The sequence below is a fragment of the Poecilia reticulata genome, chromosome 17 (genome assembly GCF_904066995.2).
Source record: "Poecilia reticulata chromosome 17, P_reticulata-male-v2, whole genome shotgun sequence".
In the NCBI taxonomy this organism is placed as follows: Eukaryota; Metazoa; Chordata; class Actinopteri; order Cyprinodontiformes; family Poeciliidae; genus Poecilia; species Poecilia reticulata.
Genome location: NC_088846.1, coordinates 11,618,085 through 11,635,310, shown reverse-complemented (window position 1 = coordinate 11,635,310; position 17,226 = coordinate 11,618,085). Strand labels below are relative to the sequence as shown.

The 17,226-nt window shown below is 37.3% G+C and overlaps 1 protein-coding gene across 1 annotated transcript in view; it reads left to right on the top strand.

The window, feature by feature from the left end:
* The first annotated feature begins 319 nt into the window (after positions 1 to 319).
* Positions 320 to 17,226, top strand: part of LOC103479345 (calsyntenin-2-like) — a 160,312-nt gene continuing 143,405 nt past the window's right edge. The window contains exon 1 of the mRNA XM_081598634.1: positions 320 to 536. Coding sequence (XP_081454760.1) covers positions 464 to 536 — 73 coding nt within the window. The 5' untranslated portion in view covers positions 320 to 463. The remainder of the gene's footprint in view (positions 537 to 17,226) is intronic.

Here is a 17,226-nt window from a genome sequence, read left to right as displayed (position 1 = left end):
TTTTATTTTTCTATAAACTGTAACGTCAAGCATGCAAAAAAGCCACGATATCGCAACAATTTTATTCTTCAAAATAAAATTGCACAACGTGTGAACGTCAGTTGTGTATGGTTTAAAAGCAAAAAAAAAAAAAAAAAATCCAAATTAATTGAACGAAATTCCTAATGTTTAACTTTTGTGTTTATACAGACTTTTATAAAAGTATTTCCTTGATTGAAAGCAACACAATCGTCCAACCTTGCTTTATTTTGAAACGTCATATCCGTAAACCAAAGTTAATTGACGCTGCTTAGACGGCGGCGCCGCTCTCTCTCTTTCCTCGCGCTACCATTGATAGTCTCTCGTCCTTCCAAGATTCCTTCGCGCCACCGTCCAGCTGAGTAGATCCCTGCGCTCGCGAGGTGAGCCAGGATTTGAGGAGAGGAGAGCACGCGAAGACGTTTCACACTCAGCTCGATAAAACATGCACATCCTCGGCGTCCCGTTTGCGCTGCTTTGGCTTCTCTCCGGCTCCTCCTGCGCTCTCGGTGGGAAAGGTAGGAGCACGAAAATAAAGTAGACGGGAAAATAAGCTTCACTGGTTTGGAACAGAAGTCGTAGTTTGGAGGCTTGAGTTACACAAGTTGGAAATTGAAGTGACAGTCGTTGTTATGATTTTCGGATGAGATTAGAATGGGACTCTTGGTTAAGTTCTGCTGAATATTCAGTAGTTGTACTTCCCTTTATTGACTTGAGGTTCGTTAAGAAGCCAGCTTCTGCCCCGCAGTTAATGTGGAGCAGGTGCTCAATTCAAGTGAAGGCAGGTTATAGTAGTTTTGAGTGGTACTTGCCTAGATAATTGCTATTTATTTATCCTTCGGAAGAATACTGTGGTTATTTTGTGCATTATCATGATGTACTGTATATAAATGTGTTAAATGTCTAATAGTGTTGGTCCATGTCAGGTAATTTGTGAGGTTCACGTTTGATTTATTTGTTTTAAACAATGTTCACAGTTGGTATATAAGCTAAATGCCATTTATTTATTCATTTGTTTCAGTTCTTTGGCAAAACACGAATTCTTGGTTTTATATTTGAATGTTTGAAATCTTTTACATTTTAAGCTTTGCACACAGACACATGAACAAGAGTACTGACAGTAAAAAGTGAACGTTTCCCTTTTTTTCACAGAGAAATATGAGTCTGGTAAACTTCCATTAGTTTTGCCAGGAATCCCTGAGGCATTAGTTATTTTCTCAGTCTTGATCGTCTGAATGGGGTTAGAAATTTAATTTAGGTAGAGTGAGAAAGTGAATTCCTGTAATTTTTAATCTGAGTGAAGTGGAGGAAGTATTGGCTAGCCAGGGTACATTGCTTGAAAAATCTTGTTTTATTTAACTGAAAATGTAAATCTTTATTTTGACAAAATCAATGAAAAAATGATCAAAAATTTAAAAATAAAAAATTGTACATTGGGTTTTAAAATGCTTAAGATGCAGTGTAAATATTTTTTGTCAATCTTGCTGATTGAAGGACCAACTGCCCTGCTTTCATACAGCTAGTTCAAATTGATTGGTGATTAATAAGCTTCCGGTGAAACTGATGACCTGCTAAGGAGGTCAATCATTCATTTGTATCAGATTTGTAGAAGTGAATAATATTTAAAACATGCAGCCGGGGAACAAGCTCTATGGACCAGGTTTGAAAAAAAAATTCTGATTATTTATAAAAAAATCAACGATTTTATTCATCTTTTAAACTCCTTTTGCTCGAAATGCATCAAAATTCACATTCCAAAAATGTCCCAACAATTAGCTTTTGGAAAACAACAGAATTTATGCTTTTTATTGCTGAATACCTTTTGAGATGTTTTCCACCATAAGTGTGAACATATAGTTTGTCTAATGTTGATGTTTACTAGCTTGTTGCAAAGCAATCCAATGAAAAATTTAGTGCGTTGTAATAAGTTCTCAGAGAGGGCAGCCATGCTGTATTTAATCACATCCTCACCCTGTGATATTTTCACATCTTCTACTTCTGTTGTCTCTCTCTGTCACACACACACACACACACACACACACACACACACAGACACACACAGACACACAGACGTGTGACACACGTTGTGGTGACTGGTGTTGCCAGCGAAGGGAAGCGGTGGTTTACACTGGTATTAATTGGGTCTCTAGAGGGAGGAGTGCCAGGATGGGCTGTCTGCGCGAAAGCAAACATTATCATTATTTCTGCTGTTTATAAAAGTCCTCCATATGGTCAATAGCCAGTGAGAAGACTAAGTAGGTTTGCATTAAGTTTAGAGAAGTGTCAGTTTCTTTGGAAATTTCATCATCTCATTTAGGTTTCAAAGATGGATATATTCAGCTCAGCTCTTCTAATGAAAGTCTACAAGCCAAAACAAGTGTCTGTCTGGCTCAAACAGTTGCATGTCTTCATAATTAATGTCTCCTCACATGTCACTAATGTATTTGGCAAGAAGACAGGATGGAATAATGCCATGCAAGATTTGTACGCAGCCTGCACAAGTCTCAAAGATTGAGCAATTTCTTTTAGGTATTTTTCAGGTCTTGGTAATGATGGGAAAGGAAAACATGCCTTATTATGCACACACTAAGAATAATCCACCCTTATACCCTTCATTTATCCAAGTAGGATGGAAAAACCTCTTGTTGCATTACCAGGTTGCTAAAAACTTGATTGGTTTTAATAGTGTAAATGAATATCACTGACTAATTTTATGACCAGCTCTTGTTTTGTTTAATTTATAAATAGACATGTCATTTACAGATTTACAATTCAGAGAACATGCATGTAAACTAACATAGGATTCAGTTGCTATTATAATTAAAAATATGCTATCTTCCACTCAGTTTTATCTTAATGTTTAAAAAAATAATAATCTTAATGATAATTAATAATGAACCTTAGCAAAGTAAAATCAGATGTAAAAAAATGCAACTAATTCAATCTAAATTAGTTTTTGTCTTCTGAACACAGTTGGAAGGTGATTGTGACTACTCAAAATTACAAAATATAAATCTTGGTTTAGGGTACTTACTGTTTTGCAGACGCTAGCAAATGTATTTATTATTGAACGTGAGCTCAAAACACTCACTCTTCTGAATTTAGTCCCTGTTTTCCTTTTCTGTTTGTTTTACCTGCCAGTTGGCCTGATGCTAGCTGATCAGCTGTGGTCCAGGGAAGTATTATGTCACTCATTTTCCAGCACTTGATTGGAGTTCTCGTTGTCGAGCGAAGCCATTTCCTCTTTTTAAAAGTAGATCAATTTCTCAGAGTGCTTCCTGGATGTTTGGCTTTTGCATAAGAGACATTGAGGGATGTTTTGTGTATGTGCAGATTTTCTATTTTGAAGCTTTACAAGCTCAGCAGAATACAGTTTACAGTATGCATGAAACGAATGACTTTCAGCTGAATACCTTTACATAAGACACTGTAAAGTAGAGCAGGGTGGATGAGTGCCAGACAACATGGCCTGAGAGGTTGTGAGGGGATCTAAAGCAAAAAGGTAGATGGAAAAAAACAACAAAAAAAACAGAAAGAAACAAGATCAGATTTATAGGCACCTTTCCAACAGAGCCATCCAGTTGTTACCCATGCCAGAACATAAATCGTGAGAGCAATGAGGAATAACTCAGGTTTCCCTCTTCTGTGCAGTGACTGGTGAAACAGTGTCTGATGGGAAGTGCTCTGCTGGTCCTGTTGCTCCTCACCTCTTTACTGTCACTCATGTCCTCTCTGTTCTCTTTCTTCCCTCTGTTGTGTTTTTCTGCCTGCCTCCTCCTCTTTATTCCTTTGACTCTGCATCACTCTTGGCTGTTCTGCTCCGCTGAGCTGATGCCATTCAGAGGGCAAATGCCACAGAGAGAGCGATGTTTTGTCACTCTGCTCCTCACTTCTTTTCCCCATGCTTGAACAGCCCTGCTCCTGATTTTGAGAACTGCTGCTGGTCTTCTTTCTTCAGTCACGGATTTTACTCCAAAGGTTTATGGGCTTAAGTGAGATGTATAAATGGGGCAGCTGTATAGCCTCTATCTTACTTTGCCTTTTCTTGTTTTTGAAAGGGTTGCATTATTATTCTTTTGTGGTTGCGTCTTTAGGAAACCTCTCCATATAGCCCTCCTATAGTTTTTCTAGATTCCCATAGTCTTTCGATTTTGCCCGTCTTTACATGTTCCTACCAGCCTACTTTATTTTTACGGTTCTCAATTTTTAAACTTTATTGTATTGAGGTGTGAAGAAGTGTTAACATCTTTAAAGATTTTGATATTTAAAAAAAAAAATGTTTTATATCACAAACAACAATTTAAAAATCAGATGAAGACGACCTAATCTTAAAAATATCCAAGTGTGAAAAATGTGCAACAAGAGAAAATACTTTCGAGGGGGAAAATAATTTTTTTACAGCTTGGTATGGGATGCTTTTTATGGCTGCTTGAGTTGTTGGATAAAATAATTGTGCTTCTTCCTGGTTCTTCGCAGCATGAGGAGGAATGCTAGGTGCATGTGCTCCTGGGCATATATGCAAATGATGGTAGATATGCAAATATGGGTCCTAATTTTGATGTTAATTACTCTGCACTGATAATTATAATATGTGTGATGAGGCGTAAGGTGGAGGAGACGACTGAACCGAAGGGCTATGTGAGGTGATATCTGTGTTTGCTGTGTGTTTGTTTCTCCATCCGGGGGAGTGATATTTGTTTTTAGGGCAGTGTGCGCGCGTGTGTGTGTGTGTGTGTGTGTTCCAGGACTACAGCAGCTGGTCTAAGAGCCCCAGTGGGCCTTTCTGGTCAACACTGCTCAATATGTGGTGGGTAAACACTGCATGCAGTGCTGACTTCAGAGGGACAGCCTCATGGGCTCTTCTTGTTATCTCACTCAGGCCAAAAAAAATCCACAAATGCAGACACTCATGTACTTCTAAATTACTGAAGTGAAGACACTATCCACTACATACTACACACATTGATTGACTGTAATGTTGCTCGGAAGATGTAAAACGGAGAAGAATCCTGTATTTTAATATATCTGCACAAAGATATCCTAAAATATATTTTTTAATCTTCTTTGATAACAAAAGTAACAAGACGCCCAAAGAAAATCTCTTTTGCATCAGATTAGTGTTTCCATTTATGTCATTGTATTAGTTTTTTTCTGTCAAATAACAAGTAACTGCCAACTTTTTGTCAAGAAGCTGGATTAAAGCATAAAAACATTGTTATACAGATTATTGAGTATTTTTATATCAATACCCATTAAGTAAAAGCTTAACATTCAGAGTTTTTATGTAATGAACATTCACTAACGAACCTCGTAAAGATTTTACGAGGTAAACTATTTTATTGAAGAAAGGAAATAAGATGGGGCTTTCTAAATTTAAATCTGCAAAAGTTGTAAATACCATTTAGTTACTAAATAATAAAATCCAGCTGAAGACCTGAAATAGGCAGAAGACCAACCTTGAAAGAGTCAAGTTTGGTTCAGTCTTCAGAGGTAACTAAAGCGTGATCAAAATCATGGAAAGCATCATTAAGAATTGCTTACAGGATTAGTTTTTCAAAGTTTGTCCTTGTGATTTTAAAAGTGACAGTTTCTGTCCTGTTAGTATTATGACTAGCAACTTTTTTTTTTCTCCATTGTAGAAAATTTTGTGAAAAGCTCGCTGTAGAAAAATAAACTCGAAATCCATCACAGATATTTCTTACACTCTTGCAATATAAAATCCCAAAGTTTAGTTTACTAAACAGAGCATTCTCTAAAAACAACATTCAGGTGAAAATGGATTGTAGTGTTCCTTAAATATCTAACCTGAAAGTCAGAAGAATGTATAAAGTATAAATACTTTTATAGTGTGGGCATATTTTGTGATTACTGTTTATCAAAAAAAGTGATTATGCTTCAGTCTAGCTTTCTCAACACACCATCTGGAGTCACAATTTCTGGTGATCCTAGAATCTGCTGTGCACTGGACAGCTGTCAATTTACCAAAGTCATATTCCCCGTTTTTGAATCTGGTTTGGGCTTTACCTCCGGCATGACGAACTGTTGCAGACGTCTCACTGAGAAAGCTGCTGAGGAGAGCGATGAGCCACCAGCTGTTCATGAATAGGCATGCCCTTCTTAGAGTTTGAGGTGACAGGTATTTGGACCAGCGGTCTCGTATGTCTCAGAGGAAGGGGAACTTGTCTGGTCTCTTCAGGCAGTGTTCTGGTCTGGTTATCCGGTCACTGAATCGGATTGGCCATGCGTCTCACAGCAAAAGGGAGCGCTAGGGACACGTTGGCCCTGAAGAGTTGGGCCAGCCTCAGAAGTTGCAGTGGTTTTTAATCTATATGTAGTTAAAGTACTGCCACCAGGCAAAAAATAATTAAAACTAAAATTCCTACTAGGGATCTTTGAAAACAAGCTTTGAATTCATGCTACAAGGGCAGCGTATCAGTAGCGCAAACATTGATGAAGAGTAAAACCTATACATATTACTACTAGTATTTTGAGGTAGCAGTGACATTTATTCAGTTTTCCAGACAGGAAATGGGCAGTGAGAGAAGAGCGCAAAGACATTCATCCTGAGGTCGGGAATTGAACCTTCAGCTGCTGTGTCGAGGACCAACAGCCTCCGTATATAGGGCGCCCACTCTATCACTATGTCACATGATTATTTTTGTTACAGAGTGCATTAAAGGTTACCGAAAAATGGGCTGCACAATATGAGGAAAGACGGAGAGATATTGTTTACATCAACTTTGGTTTAGACACATTTCTTTCCTTTACTATCTCTGCCACTACATGGGGATGTGAGTTTTAAGGGCAGTTAGTCCACACAGCCTAGAAAATGTATTATTGATGCACTTTTACACTTGAAATATAACATCCAATCAACTTCTACATCCACACAGTCCTTTGTGATTGCAAATTTGCGAACTCTGATATTGTATGAATGGCTGAAATTTGATATATTTTCCTGCTTCAATAAAAACATTCCTGCAATTTTTGAGAAACAAGGGGCAATTGTTATGCCATTTGCATCTGCAGAGTCACAATTATCAACAAAAACTGTTAAAACATTGAAAATACTAGTGCCACAAAAGGATTAACTCAAGTTTTCTCTGGAATAACTTATTTATTGAATCATTACACTGATCAGCTGTAGCTTCTTTGCAGAAGAGAGAAAAATTTCCACAGCATACAGTGCATCAAAAACGGATTCAAGGACAAATAAAAGGTTGAACCATAATACAGTTCATTTAGGGTAATTTTTGTTTCTTTCAGATAATCACACAAAAAATACAAATTTCAATGTCTCCTGTTGCACAGTTACAAAGTGAGATTTTGTACCTTTGCTGTGTTGCCAAATTTGGGTTTATCTTAAGAAACTCTCTATTAAACAACAGAGAGTTTTTTGTGACTCCTGATCGAGCCTGAACTTATGCAGACGGGTTTCTCAGAGCACTGTTTTAATTATGACTTCAACAAACGTCTTATTCCGCCGTGGATTTGTACACTTAATAAAATGTTAGCACTGAATAGTGCGTTTGGTTCCGACCAAAAGCAATAATAAAAAGAAACGCCAAGAAAAACCACCTACTCATACACACACACACACACACACGTAAACATATATGCATTTCTTTTCATGTTACCCTGGACTCAATTGAGTCATCGCCTTCATCTTCCTTTCAAGTTGTCTTGTGTGGGTCTCTTCTGTGGTCCGTCCAACGAATTACAATATGCTTTGATATGGCTTTATGTACAATTTTTCATTGCCTCTCGCTCCAGCTTGTTGAAGGCACAAAAAGCCTTGCATTTTTTTCATCATTTTGTAGAATATCGTAGGGGCAGGTTTAAAGTGAAACACTGGTGCAACATCACAGGTGTCAGACTAAGCTGTGCCTGAAGAAATGCTTTTATGTTTTTTTTTTTTTTTTTCAATGCCTACAGTTGAGTTGTGGTGCGACTGAAAAATAAATATTTTCAGCAAATACTTTGAGAGTAAAAAGAGAGACATTTGTGCAAGTGTGTGCTTAAGGGATTGCCGTTTGCAAGAGTCTGTATACGCAAACCGATGCACCTGGTGTTCCTGCAGCTGCATTCGCTGCTCAGGAAAAACATGGATTACGGTGTGAAGGGAAAATAAAAACATGTTTCCTAGAAGAAATGTTTTAATTTTTATGAGTCATCAGTCAGAAAAGTTCTCTTTTTCTCTGTTTATATCCTCTTTTGTCCTCTGTGTCTGTTATACTCTTATCTCCACAGTCTCCTCTTTGTCAGTGGATGTCTTGTATTATTTGCCTCTTAGCAATAACAATAGAAGAGATATATGAATGTGTGTAAATATCACATAAAATATCCAAGCTTCATTGCACAGATCACTCAAATTCAAAATCCATTTTCTTCCTTCCTTATAAACTCTGTGGACCCGAGTGTCATCTCCCTACAGTCTGTCACCTCGGTTATAGTCGTCTCTTTCATTTTCTCCTTCTCCTCGTCTGTTTCCTCTTCCTCTTGGTCTTTGTTGCTCTCTTCTGCTGTCGCATTTTTAAATTATTTATGGTGTACTTAAAAAATGTGGTCGTGTACTGAGGCTGTCATTCGTTGTAAATGTAGTTTCTTTCAAACGCTGAAAGAAACAACACAGATTTTTTTCTGTCTTTTTTGTATTACAATAAGTACTACCACTAATAATAATATTAACATTAAAATTGAAACTGATGAATTTTCACACAATTATTATGATGGAAAATTTTCATTCTTCAACAAACTTATGAGCTAGTAAGAGTAAATTGAGTTACGTTTTATTTTGAAATTACAATACGTAGTTTTGAGTTGGACATGTTTGCATGTATAGTGCACTTTCATCCTTACTAGTGGTAACATGTTGATTAAATAGAAATTGTGTTTGGCATAATCGAGCAAACTGATTAGAATATGTTTATAAATGCTGTTTTCCGTTTGCTATGTGATGCATTTTTTCCTTTAAGAACTGTGTTAAAGGGACATTGTAACAAAAATAAATAATTTAAATGGGCTTCTACCTCATTGCTGCGTTAAGTAGAGGTGACTTTTTTTGGGACAGGCAGAGAATTTAGATTTGAATTAAATTATATTTGAGCTCAGGCTTGGTCTGCATGATTATTATCTGAGATTGTGAAAGCATTAGAAGATGCTGATGAGTTACCAGATCACAAGATTATCTATAATGGCACATTCTATGCATTGCAGTTCTATGTCCATGAATACATATGTCTCCTTCTCTTCCTTTTTCTTAATTTAAAAAAAAGTATGTATGTAGTCGGGACAAAATGGTGACTGGTTTTAATGATTACCCAGGTAGTGGAAGTAGGGCAGGAATTTTAACACAAAAGACAATCAGCTGTTGCCTGTATGTGATATTTGAACTTTAGAACTGTAAAATCAGATTTTTTTATTTTGTCACAACAGGAGCACCACTCTCCTCCAGATGCTATTTGCTAGTGACCAACAGTGAGTTGGTAAACATTTATCTGGACGGTCTGGTTTATCTAACTTTATATCTCTATTTATAGTGTCAATACAGCAAACTTTCAGAATAAGAGCCTCAACCAGATGTAATGCTCTCTGAACTTCAAACAGCATAAAGTTAACTACAACATCTTACTGTCTGCTTTCTTTTCTTAAAATCTACATGAATGTTGAGTACTTTGTGTTGAGGATGTAATTTATCCCTGACAGATTCCAGTTAGCACTCAAGACAATATGAGGGTGATGGTGAGAGTGATGAAACCTTGAAAAACCCCACAATATAAATTAATATTGTTGCATGAATATAAGGTGGCAAAAATGAATTTTCCCTCTATAAAAAAATTCCTTGTGATTTAGTGTGAGTTGCCTTAAGCCATGCAGACAGTTCATATACCCACAGTCAGACTGAGAGTTGAAACAAGATCAAATGTACACTGGTGTTTCAGACAACACAGTGTAGTTTGAAAAGTACCTATTTTATGTGGATTATTTGCAGATATACTGTAGCTAAGCTCTGAAGCAATGTGGCAGGGCATCTAAATGCTTTTCAGTTTTAGTTAAGCAGTCTAGAATCAAGAACACTAACGTATGGATCGATCGATCTGTGCATTTTGTGTCTGAAGCAAAGGTTTAAAGCCTTTAGAAATAGAGCAGGTTGGAACCGTTTTTCCAGCAATAACAGGTGAAAAGTAAACATCTTGTAGTAATTGTAAATTTTTAATGCTTTATACAAAGCATTTTATGCAATAATCAACTGCACTTTAATGGTTTTGCAACTTATTTTTAGCAAACCCCTTGGTATGATTGCTGTTTGTTCATCGTGGCGCTTGATTGCTGCACAAAGTCACTACAAATTGTCTCGTGCCAGAGGCACAGTACAGACTGCAGCATAGGTAAAAAATATATTTTCTTTCCCTTTAATGCCTCTCTCTAGCCACACCATCTAACAATTTTATGCAGCAGGAGCTATTATTTTTGTTTAACCCCAAACACGGCTTTGAAAAATATTTCAAAGCTGTGTTTCAGATCGACCTTATTTGGTTTATTTTCTAATGCCCGATAATTTCTGATAAAAAAAAAAATCAAAAAATGTTTCTCGTCCAGTCAAACTGCATCTCTTTCATTCTGTTAATGTTTTTTTTTATTCATGATTTTTTTAGATGAGTTAATGCTCTATACTTTATTGGCTTCCATGAATTTGAATTTCTTGATGAAAAGCAGTTTTCTTTTTATAAAAATCTTATCTGACGTGCAGTTTCATTTTCAGAGGGATCCTCTCCACTTGCCATCTGATTTTGTCCTCTAATGCTCAGTGAGCATTTTACCTAAGCAGCAAAAACTGTGCTTGCTGCTGTAGGTTTTGAACAAGGTCCCTAATTCTACTCGCATGCAAGAAATCCCCCATTTCTCTAGGTTGTTTTTTTTCTGTCACTGCATCCATCGTTCCCGTTTAGCCTCATAGAAATGAGAACAGTTCACCACCCGCCACACTTGTGCTAACATGGCACCATTTCCCATCAAGTTTTAATTTTTACTTACTCTGGTATAAGACATTTTCTGTTTTGTTTTTATTCATGGTCCACGGCTTTCGCCATTACAGTTCTTCTCTCCGTCAGCAAGAAATTCCATTGTTTTTGTGCCTATTCAGCGTTGTTTGTGCATACATTGCTAATGGTGCTTATGTGCATTTTTTGAGTACATTATTGTTAATCAATTGACATTTGCCATCATGGATACAAAATGAAATATCCTCTTATTCAGAGTAGCTCCGCTGGGCCTTTGTGTATAATAATGGAGGAAAATCTTGCACAAGCTTACCCTGAAACACAATGATGACTCTGTTCTCTGGGGGGATATTTTCTTTTACGTGCTGACAGGAATAGACTTAGGAAGGGCACTTTTTTGATTCACACACACTACAAAGTGTTCATTCTGCTGCTGTAGTGCGAGGACATGCGATTTGTGTTATCTGCTTGGTGTGCCCTGAAACTTTATAAAAACACACTCTTGCTTTGTGGCGTCTTACAATTTAATGTTAATTTAAATAACTCCAGAAGACTTACTGTGAATTACTTTCTTTCTGTTGCATAATGCTTTCTGGCTTCTTTTTGAGCGACCGCTGCAGTCATATCAAAGGAATCACTGTCTTGCAAACAAAAACCAAGCAAGAGGACATTCCAAGTAAGAATGCACCTGTCATAATTAAACCCACGACTGAACTGTTGAATTTCTATTGAAATGTCAAAGCTTTGTAAGTAGACTGCTCAACCCATATCTCGGTGGCACTGTTTCTCTGTAATTACAGTCAGTTTTCTCCACGAACAGACAATAACTTCATTGTATTATGTTGAAAAGACATCAGCGCGCCACTGGCATGTCAGAGTCAAGTGTGCAAAATTATTTTTGATCGTTGAGAGCAAGGAAGTAGATGAAACAATCCGCCTTCATGCTATAGCAAGATAAGTGCAGTGCTTTGATTGGAGTATTTCACATTTTGTCACGTTTTAACTACAAACCACAACACAACGCAGCACACAGTATTTACAAATAAAAACCTTGAAGATGCGGAGCTATCTACCTTTACGCTAACAAAAACAAACGCATCTGAGCTATGAAAAGGTATATCGGAGGATACAAGGCGATCATTAAGCAAAAGCCAGACGTTTCATTGAAAGTTTGCCAGGAGCCATGTAGAGGACACTGGAAATGTGTGAAACAATATGCTCTGTTCAGATGAACTCAAAGCATCATTTATTAGAGTGGCCTAGTCAAAGTCTGATGTTCAACAACCAATATACCTGAGCTCCTACTAAGAAAATAATTTGGTCTTCTATATGTAAAACGTTGGTAGACAGTCCCAAATCGAACAAAATGTGGCTCCACATCGTCATAATTTTAAGATTCTTATTTGCAGGATATGTTAAAAACATAAATCTTTATCCTTCCATTTCATATTTATCACTTAAAATCCAGTTCATGCATTCAAGTTTGTGGTTGTGGCATGACGAAAAGTTCAGTTGGTATGAATATTTTCGTGAGGCATCGTAAAATCCTCAGACTGAACATTTTTTCCACCAGATTATTGTAGGAATAAATTCAACTCTACAGCAGAGAAAATCTACAGCTTTCATTTTAGCATCTAGCAAATTAAAGAACATCATTTCACGTTTATTAAGTATAAGACTGAATTTGTGCGCTGTGCAATGATTTAAAAAACAAACGATCCATTTCAATGTTAAATGTAACTTTTCATTAAGCTTTAAATCAGAATAGCTTTCCTTTCCTTTGCCGTTCCCAGTGACTGTTTCATTACAGGATGCAGGATATTTGATTAGAGAAAACCGTGTTGAGCCTTGGGGCAGAGAGGTGGAAAGGTTTGTAAAATAAATAAATTAAAAAAACAGCAACTGGAAAGAAAGTATGTCGAAGTGAGCAAGCGGGAAAGCTGGCTTCACTCCTGATGTATTGATTTCAGATGAGCTAAACGGCTTAATTAAGCCTCTCTTTGACATTCCCCTGTCCTTTCCTTTGTGACTATATTCCCATAATGTTGCAACCTAAACTAATTGTCTAGAAAGTGGTTGTGACTTGTCTTCAAAGTAAGAAAATCAAAGAGCTGTCATCTATTGGAAGCAACTCCTTTTGTCGGACTTTGTCCTTTGACCCTTTGCTTTTGCATTGCTGTCCTCCCACCTTCTCGCGTGAACAATTGAGCTCAGTCTTTTCTTAGCAGCTGCCCACAGGCTCTGAATGAGGTCTGCTGTCTTTGTAAGTAACTATGATGCATAGTGGAAGCTCTTTAGAGACTCTGACAAATGCTTTGGAGAGGAACAGGAGATGGCCTGCTCTCCTCTTCATTTTTTTGTTTCTCCATCTTATAACCTTCATCTTCATCCCCCATTTTTTAACTCTCCTCTGTCCTACTGTTCAACCTGATTTCAGCATGGACTAAAATCTCTGTATTACATGTGCATATCAAGGTGATGTGTGCCTCATAATTTTTTGAGAAAGTAGCCTTCGGCAGCAAAGTGAAGCTGGATAGTTGGAGACGGTGAGTCATAATACAAACTAACCACTATTTTACCATTTATTAAAGTCTCTCCACTGATCGAGACTGAATTAGTTTGAGTTTGAAGGGGAAAAAATGATGGTATCCTTTCTGTTATAGCAGAACGTGTAATGGATCCCTTTAGTCAGATATTGATTTTGGGCGAAAACTGATGATAAACAATGTTTCCTTCCCCGCTCTGATCCCTGTGGTAGATTAAAACAAACTGCTAAGAGTAATATGGCCTGACTTGATCTTAAATTCTGAAAACATCTCAACGTGGCAGTCTTACTGCTGGCACTATGCAAGAATAATGTTCTGAACTTAATACTTTCCAGAAACAATCTCACCGCCCTTTTTTTTTGCATTGAGAGATGATGTGGAGATCAAATGCCACAAAGCAAAGATCAGAACTCTGATATGAATGACTTATTATAAAGATTAATAACTGCAGGATAAAGGAGAAAATGGCTCAACATCATGACTATCAACTGGAGATAATTTGACATTTTGAATCATTATTGGAATTTTGTTTAATAGACCAACACAGTTCAGTGCATTGAGGGTAAATGTCACAGTTTGATCAAAATATTCATACAAATAAGACTTTGAAAGGATGGCATGCATTTGTTTGCTTCCTAGCATCCTATTACCCTTAATTACAGCATCTCAGATGCATGCTGAGCAAAAGAAGAGCTCCAAGTGTTAATTTAAATGTAAGCATATTTTAACATGTTATATATTTAACATGTTATATGCTAAAAATATACATGATACAAAATGCTCATCTGGTTATACATGCAGTTTACCTGGGTATTGTCATTATTACCTTTGAAGTTTATAATACATTTTTATGATTTGACAAAAATACTACACTGAAATGATTCAGAGCAGAACTTATTCATGTGCTGGGATGGTCCAGTCAAAGTTCAAGTCTAAATGTAACTGAGAGTCTATAGCAATATTTGAAAATTGATGTTTGCAGATGCTGCTTGTCCAATATAATGGAGCTGGAGTGATTTAGCAAAAATTGACACCTCTGAATGTGCAAAGCTGGTAGAGATATGTTCCTAAAGTCATTGGTTCTACAATCTGTTAACTCAAGGTGGCTGAATACAAATGCAGGCCACACTTTTGAGATTTTATTTGTTAAAAATGTCATAAAAAAAGAAAATGCCATATATATCACCATTTTCTTTTTTTATGACTTTACAATATATGAAGCGTTTACAGTGCCACTCACAAGAATTTCTTTTCATCTAAATTTTAAGTGGAAGCTCAACAGCTATGCACATAAATTACTGAGTAAACTTGCTAAAGTTGTCAAGTATCATAGCTAATACGGTGTCTGTGCGGGACACGCCGCCTCCAATGTCCTTCAGTTTATTGAATCTTCTTTTTTTTTTTTTCCCCTTCCTCTGGTGCCTGCTTCCCCTTGAAGATGAAAGAAGAAATGGAGGGCAGAGATGAATCGGGCAACACAAAAGAAATGAAAAAGAATCAGACCAGCCCGAAGAGGAGGTGTTGAAGGGAGACGAGATGGGGGAGAAAATGCAAGATGCAAAATAGGAGACTGGAAGAATTTTTTTAGTGATAAAGAGAGGCAGAGATTCAATAATAATAATAATAATAATAAAGAAATGCCACCACTGTGGCTGAAAAGGAGAAAGATGAAGAGAATGGTGGCAGATCACAGAGATGTTTGCCATCGCCACTTTGTGTTTGGCACCGTGAGCGTTTGGTGGTCGGTAGCAAACCCTGGAGCGATTCATCATGATTATGTGGTTGTAGGCAGGTAATGTCACAGCAGTCGGGGCTGGGCACACCTATGATAGAGACTGCCACTTGCTTTGAGCAAGGCCTATTTTTCCTCCTACAAGAGACGTATTTCTGAACCGCATGTTTGACATTTCTTGAAAATGTGGTCACAGCAACAGCAACATATGACGGCAAATTCTCTCCACTCTGCTCTCACGCCTCTGGATTCTGCTCTCTTACGCTTGCCTTGTCACTTGAAGCTTCAGGGTCTGATTAATGGTATTTTAAATGTCAAATGTCAGGTTCTGTCTCCGTTCGTTAGCCTCTCATCTTTCACTCTCTCCTCTCTTTCTATATTTTATATTTCTACCTTCTCGTATCTCTGATTTCCTTTGTGGTGTTTGATGTCATTGCTAACCTTGATCATTTACATCTTTCATGTTTTTCGTTGCTTATCCCAGTCGGCCACCTTTCGGTTCCTCTGAAAGCAGCAAAGCACTGTTTTGCGGCGTGTGTTTGCACCGATGAAGCAAGATTGCCATTAGTCCAAACATCAGCCGTTGTAGGTAAAACCTGATGTTGCCGTGTACTAGATTGTGAATTGAAACAAAAAGTTTGTAACTTGCGTGAATGCATGTGCTGAAACGGGGAGCTGAAATGAGTCATGTTTAGAGCAGTCCACCCAAAACACACACCTACATGTACATAATCATCATTGTTAAACACTTTCTGTTGACTAAGGCTCAGATACACGGTGACTGTAGACAACTCTAAATGATTGATGATAGTTGCTGTGGCATGTCTGCCAAGGCTGCATCTAAAACCAGTGTCATTTGCTCTCACTGCTGTCACTTCATTAATATTGTATATGCTATTTTCTTGCTTGCCTTTAAAAATAAAGCTCATCTTTTACCGCCAGTAATCTATCGTCAGTCCTCTCATGTTTAGTCTAATTGTCCAAGGAATCATTTGCTTACATGGCAAAGTGATGCTATTTTGTTGAGTCCCGGTGTGCTGTCAGTGTCTCACCTGCAGCTGGTCAGACCCTGTTTAGTTTAAAGAATCGGGAATTGTTGTTTTAATTTGGGATGACATCAGAGTTGCCTTTTACACAGAACAGAGAGTGCAGAAAGCAAATTTCTGCCCAGCAAAACGGCTCAAACTCAGAACTTTCCTAAAAGTGGGCCAGCCAGGAACTGCCCGGGGTGAGGGTTGCTTTTACACATCATCACTTTTGCATGAGAGATATGTATGTTTATCATTTAATAGAAGATGCACTCCCTTTTACAGTCTGCCGCAAAAAAAAAAGAAAAGAAAATAGATGCATAACAACGGCCCAAAGTGTTTGGTCTTCATTGAATTCTGGTCTGCTTAATTTTCTCGTTCAAGTCAAAAATCTTGATCTGTCGACTGTGTGATTATCAGGATGAAGATGGCCTGGCTGTCAATCAAAAAACATGACAGGATTTGTATTACTCAGTTGTAAACACTGTTCTCATCTGCTCATATCATTTCATATCAGGTCAGTGTCTGCTACTAATACTTCTATATTTCCTGAGGAAAGAATAGTTTTTTTTTTTTTTTTGTTTTTGGACATCATCGGGAGCTTGGGTTAAATATATTTGGTTCTTGCAGACATGTGCTTGACAACTGTTTTTATGATATAAATATATTTTCCACTGCTCATAAATGCACAAAAACCATCTAGACAGTAACTGCTAATTAAATTATTTTAGAAATGCTGGGAAAATGTTGAACTGCCATAACTCGGCATAATGAATATGTTGTTGACTTGCTGCAGTGTAATTTTTAATTTGAGCTGTTGTCCTCAAATTAAAAACTCATGCCCTGTAGCACTAGCTAATGGTGAAAACTAATGCAGTTAATTTCTTACCTTGCAAGAACAG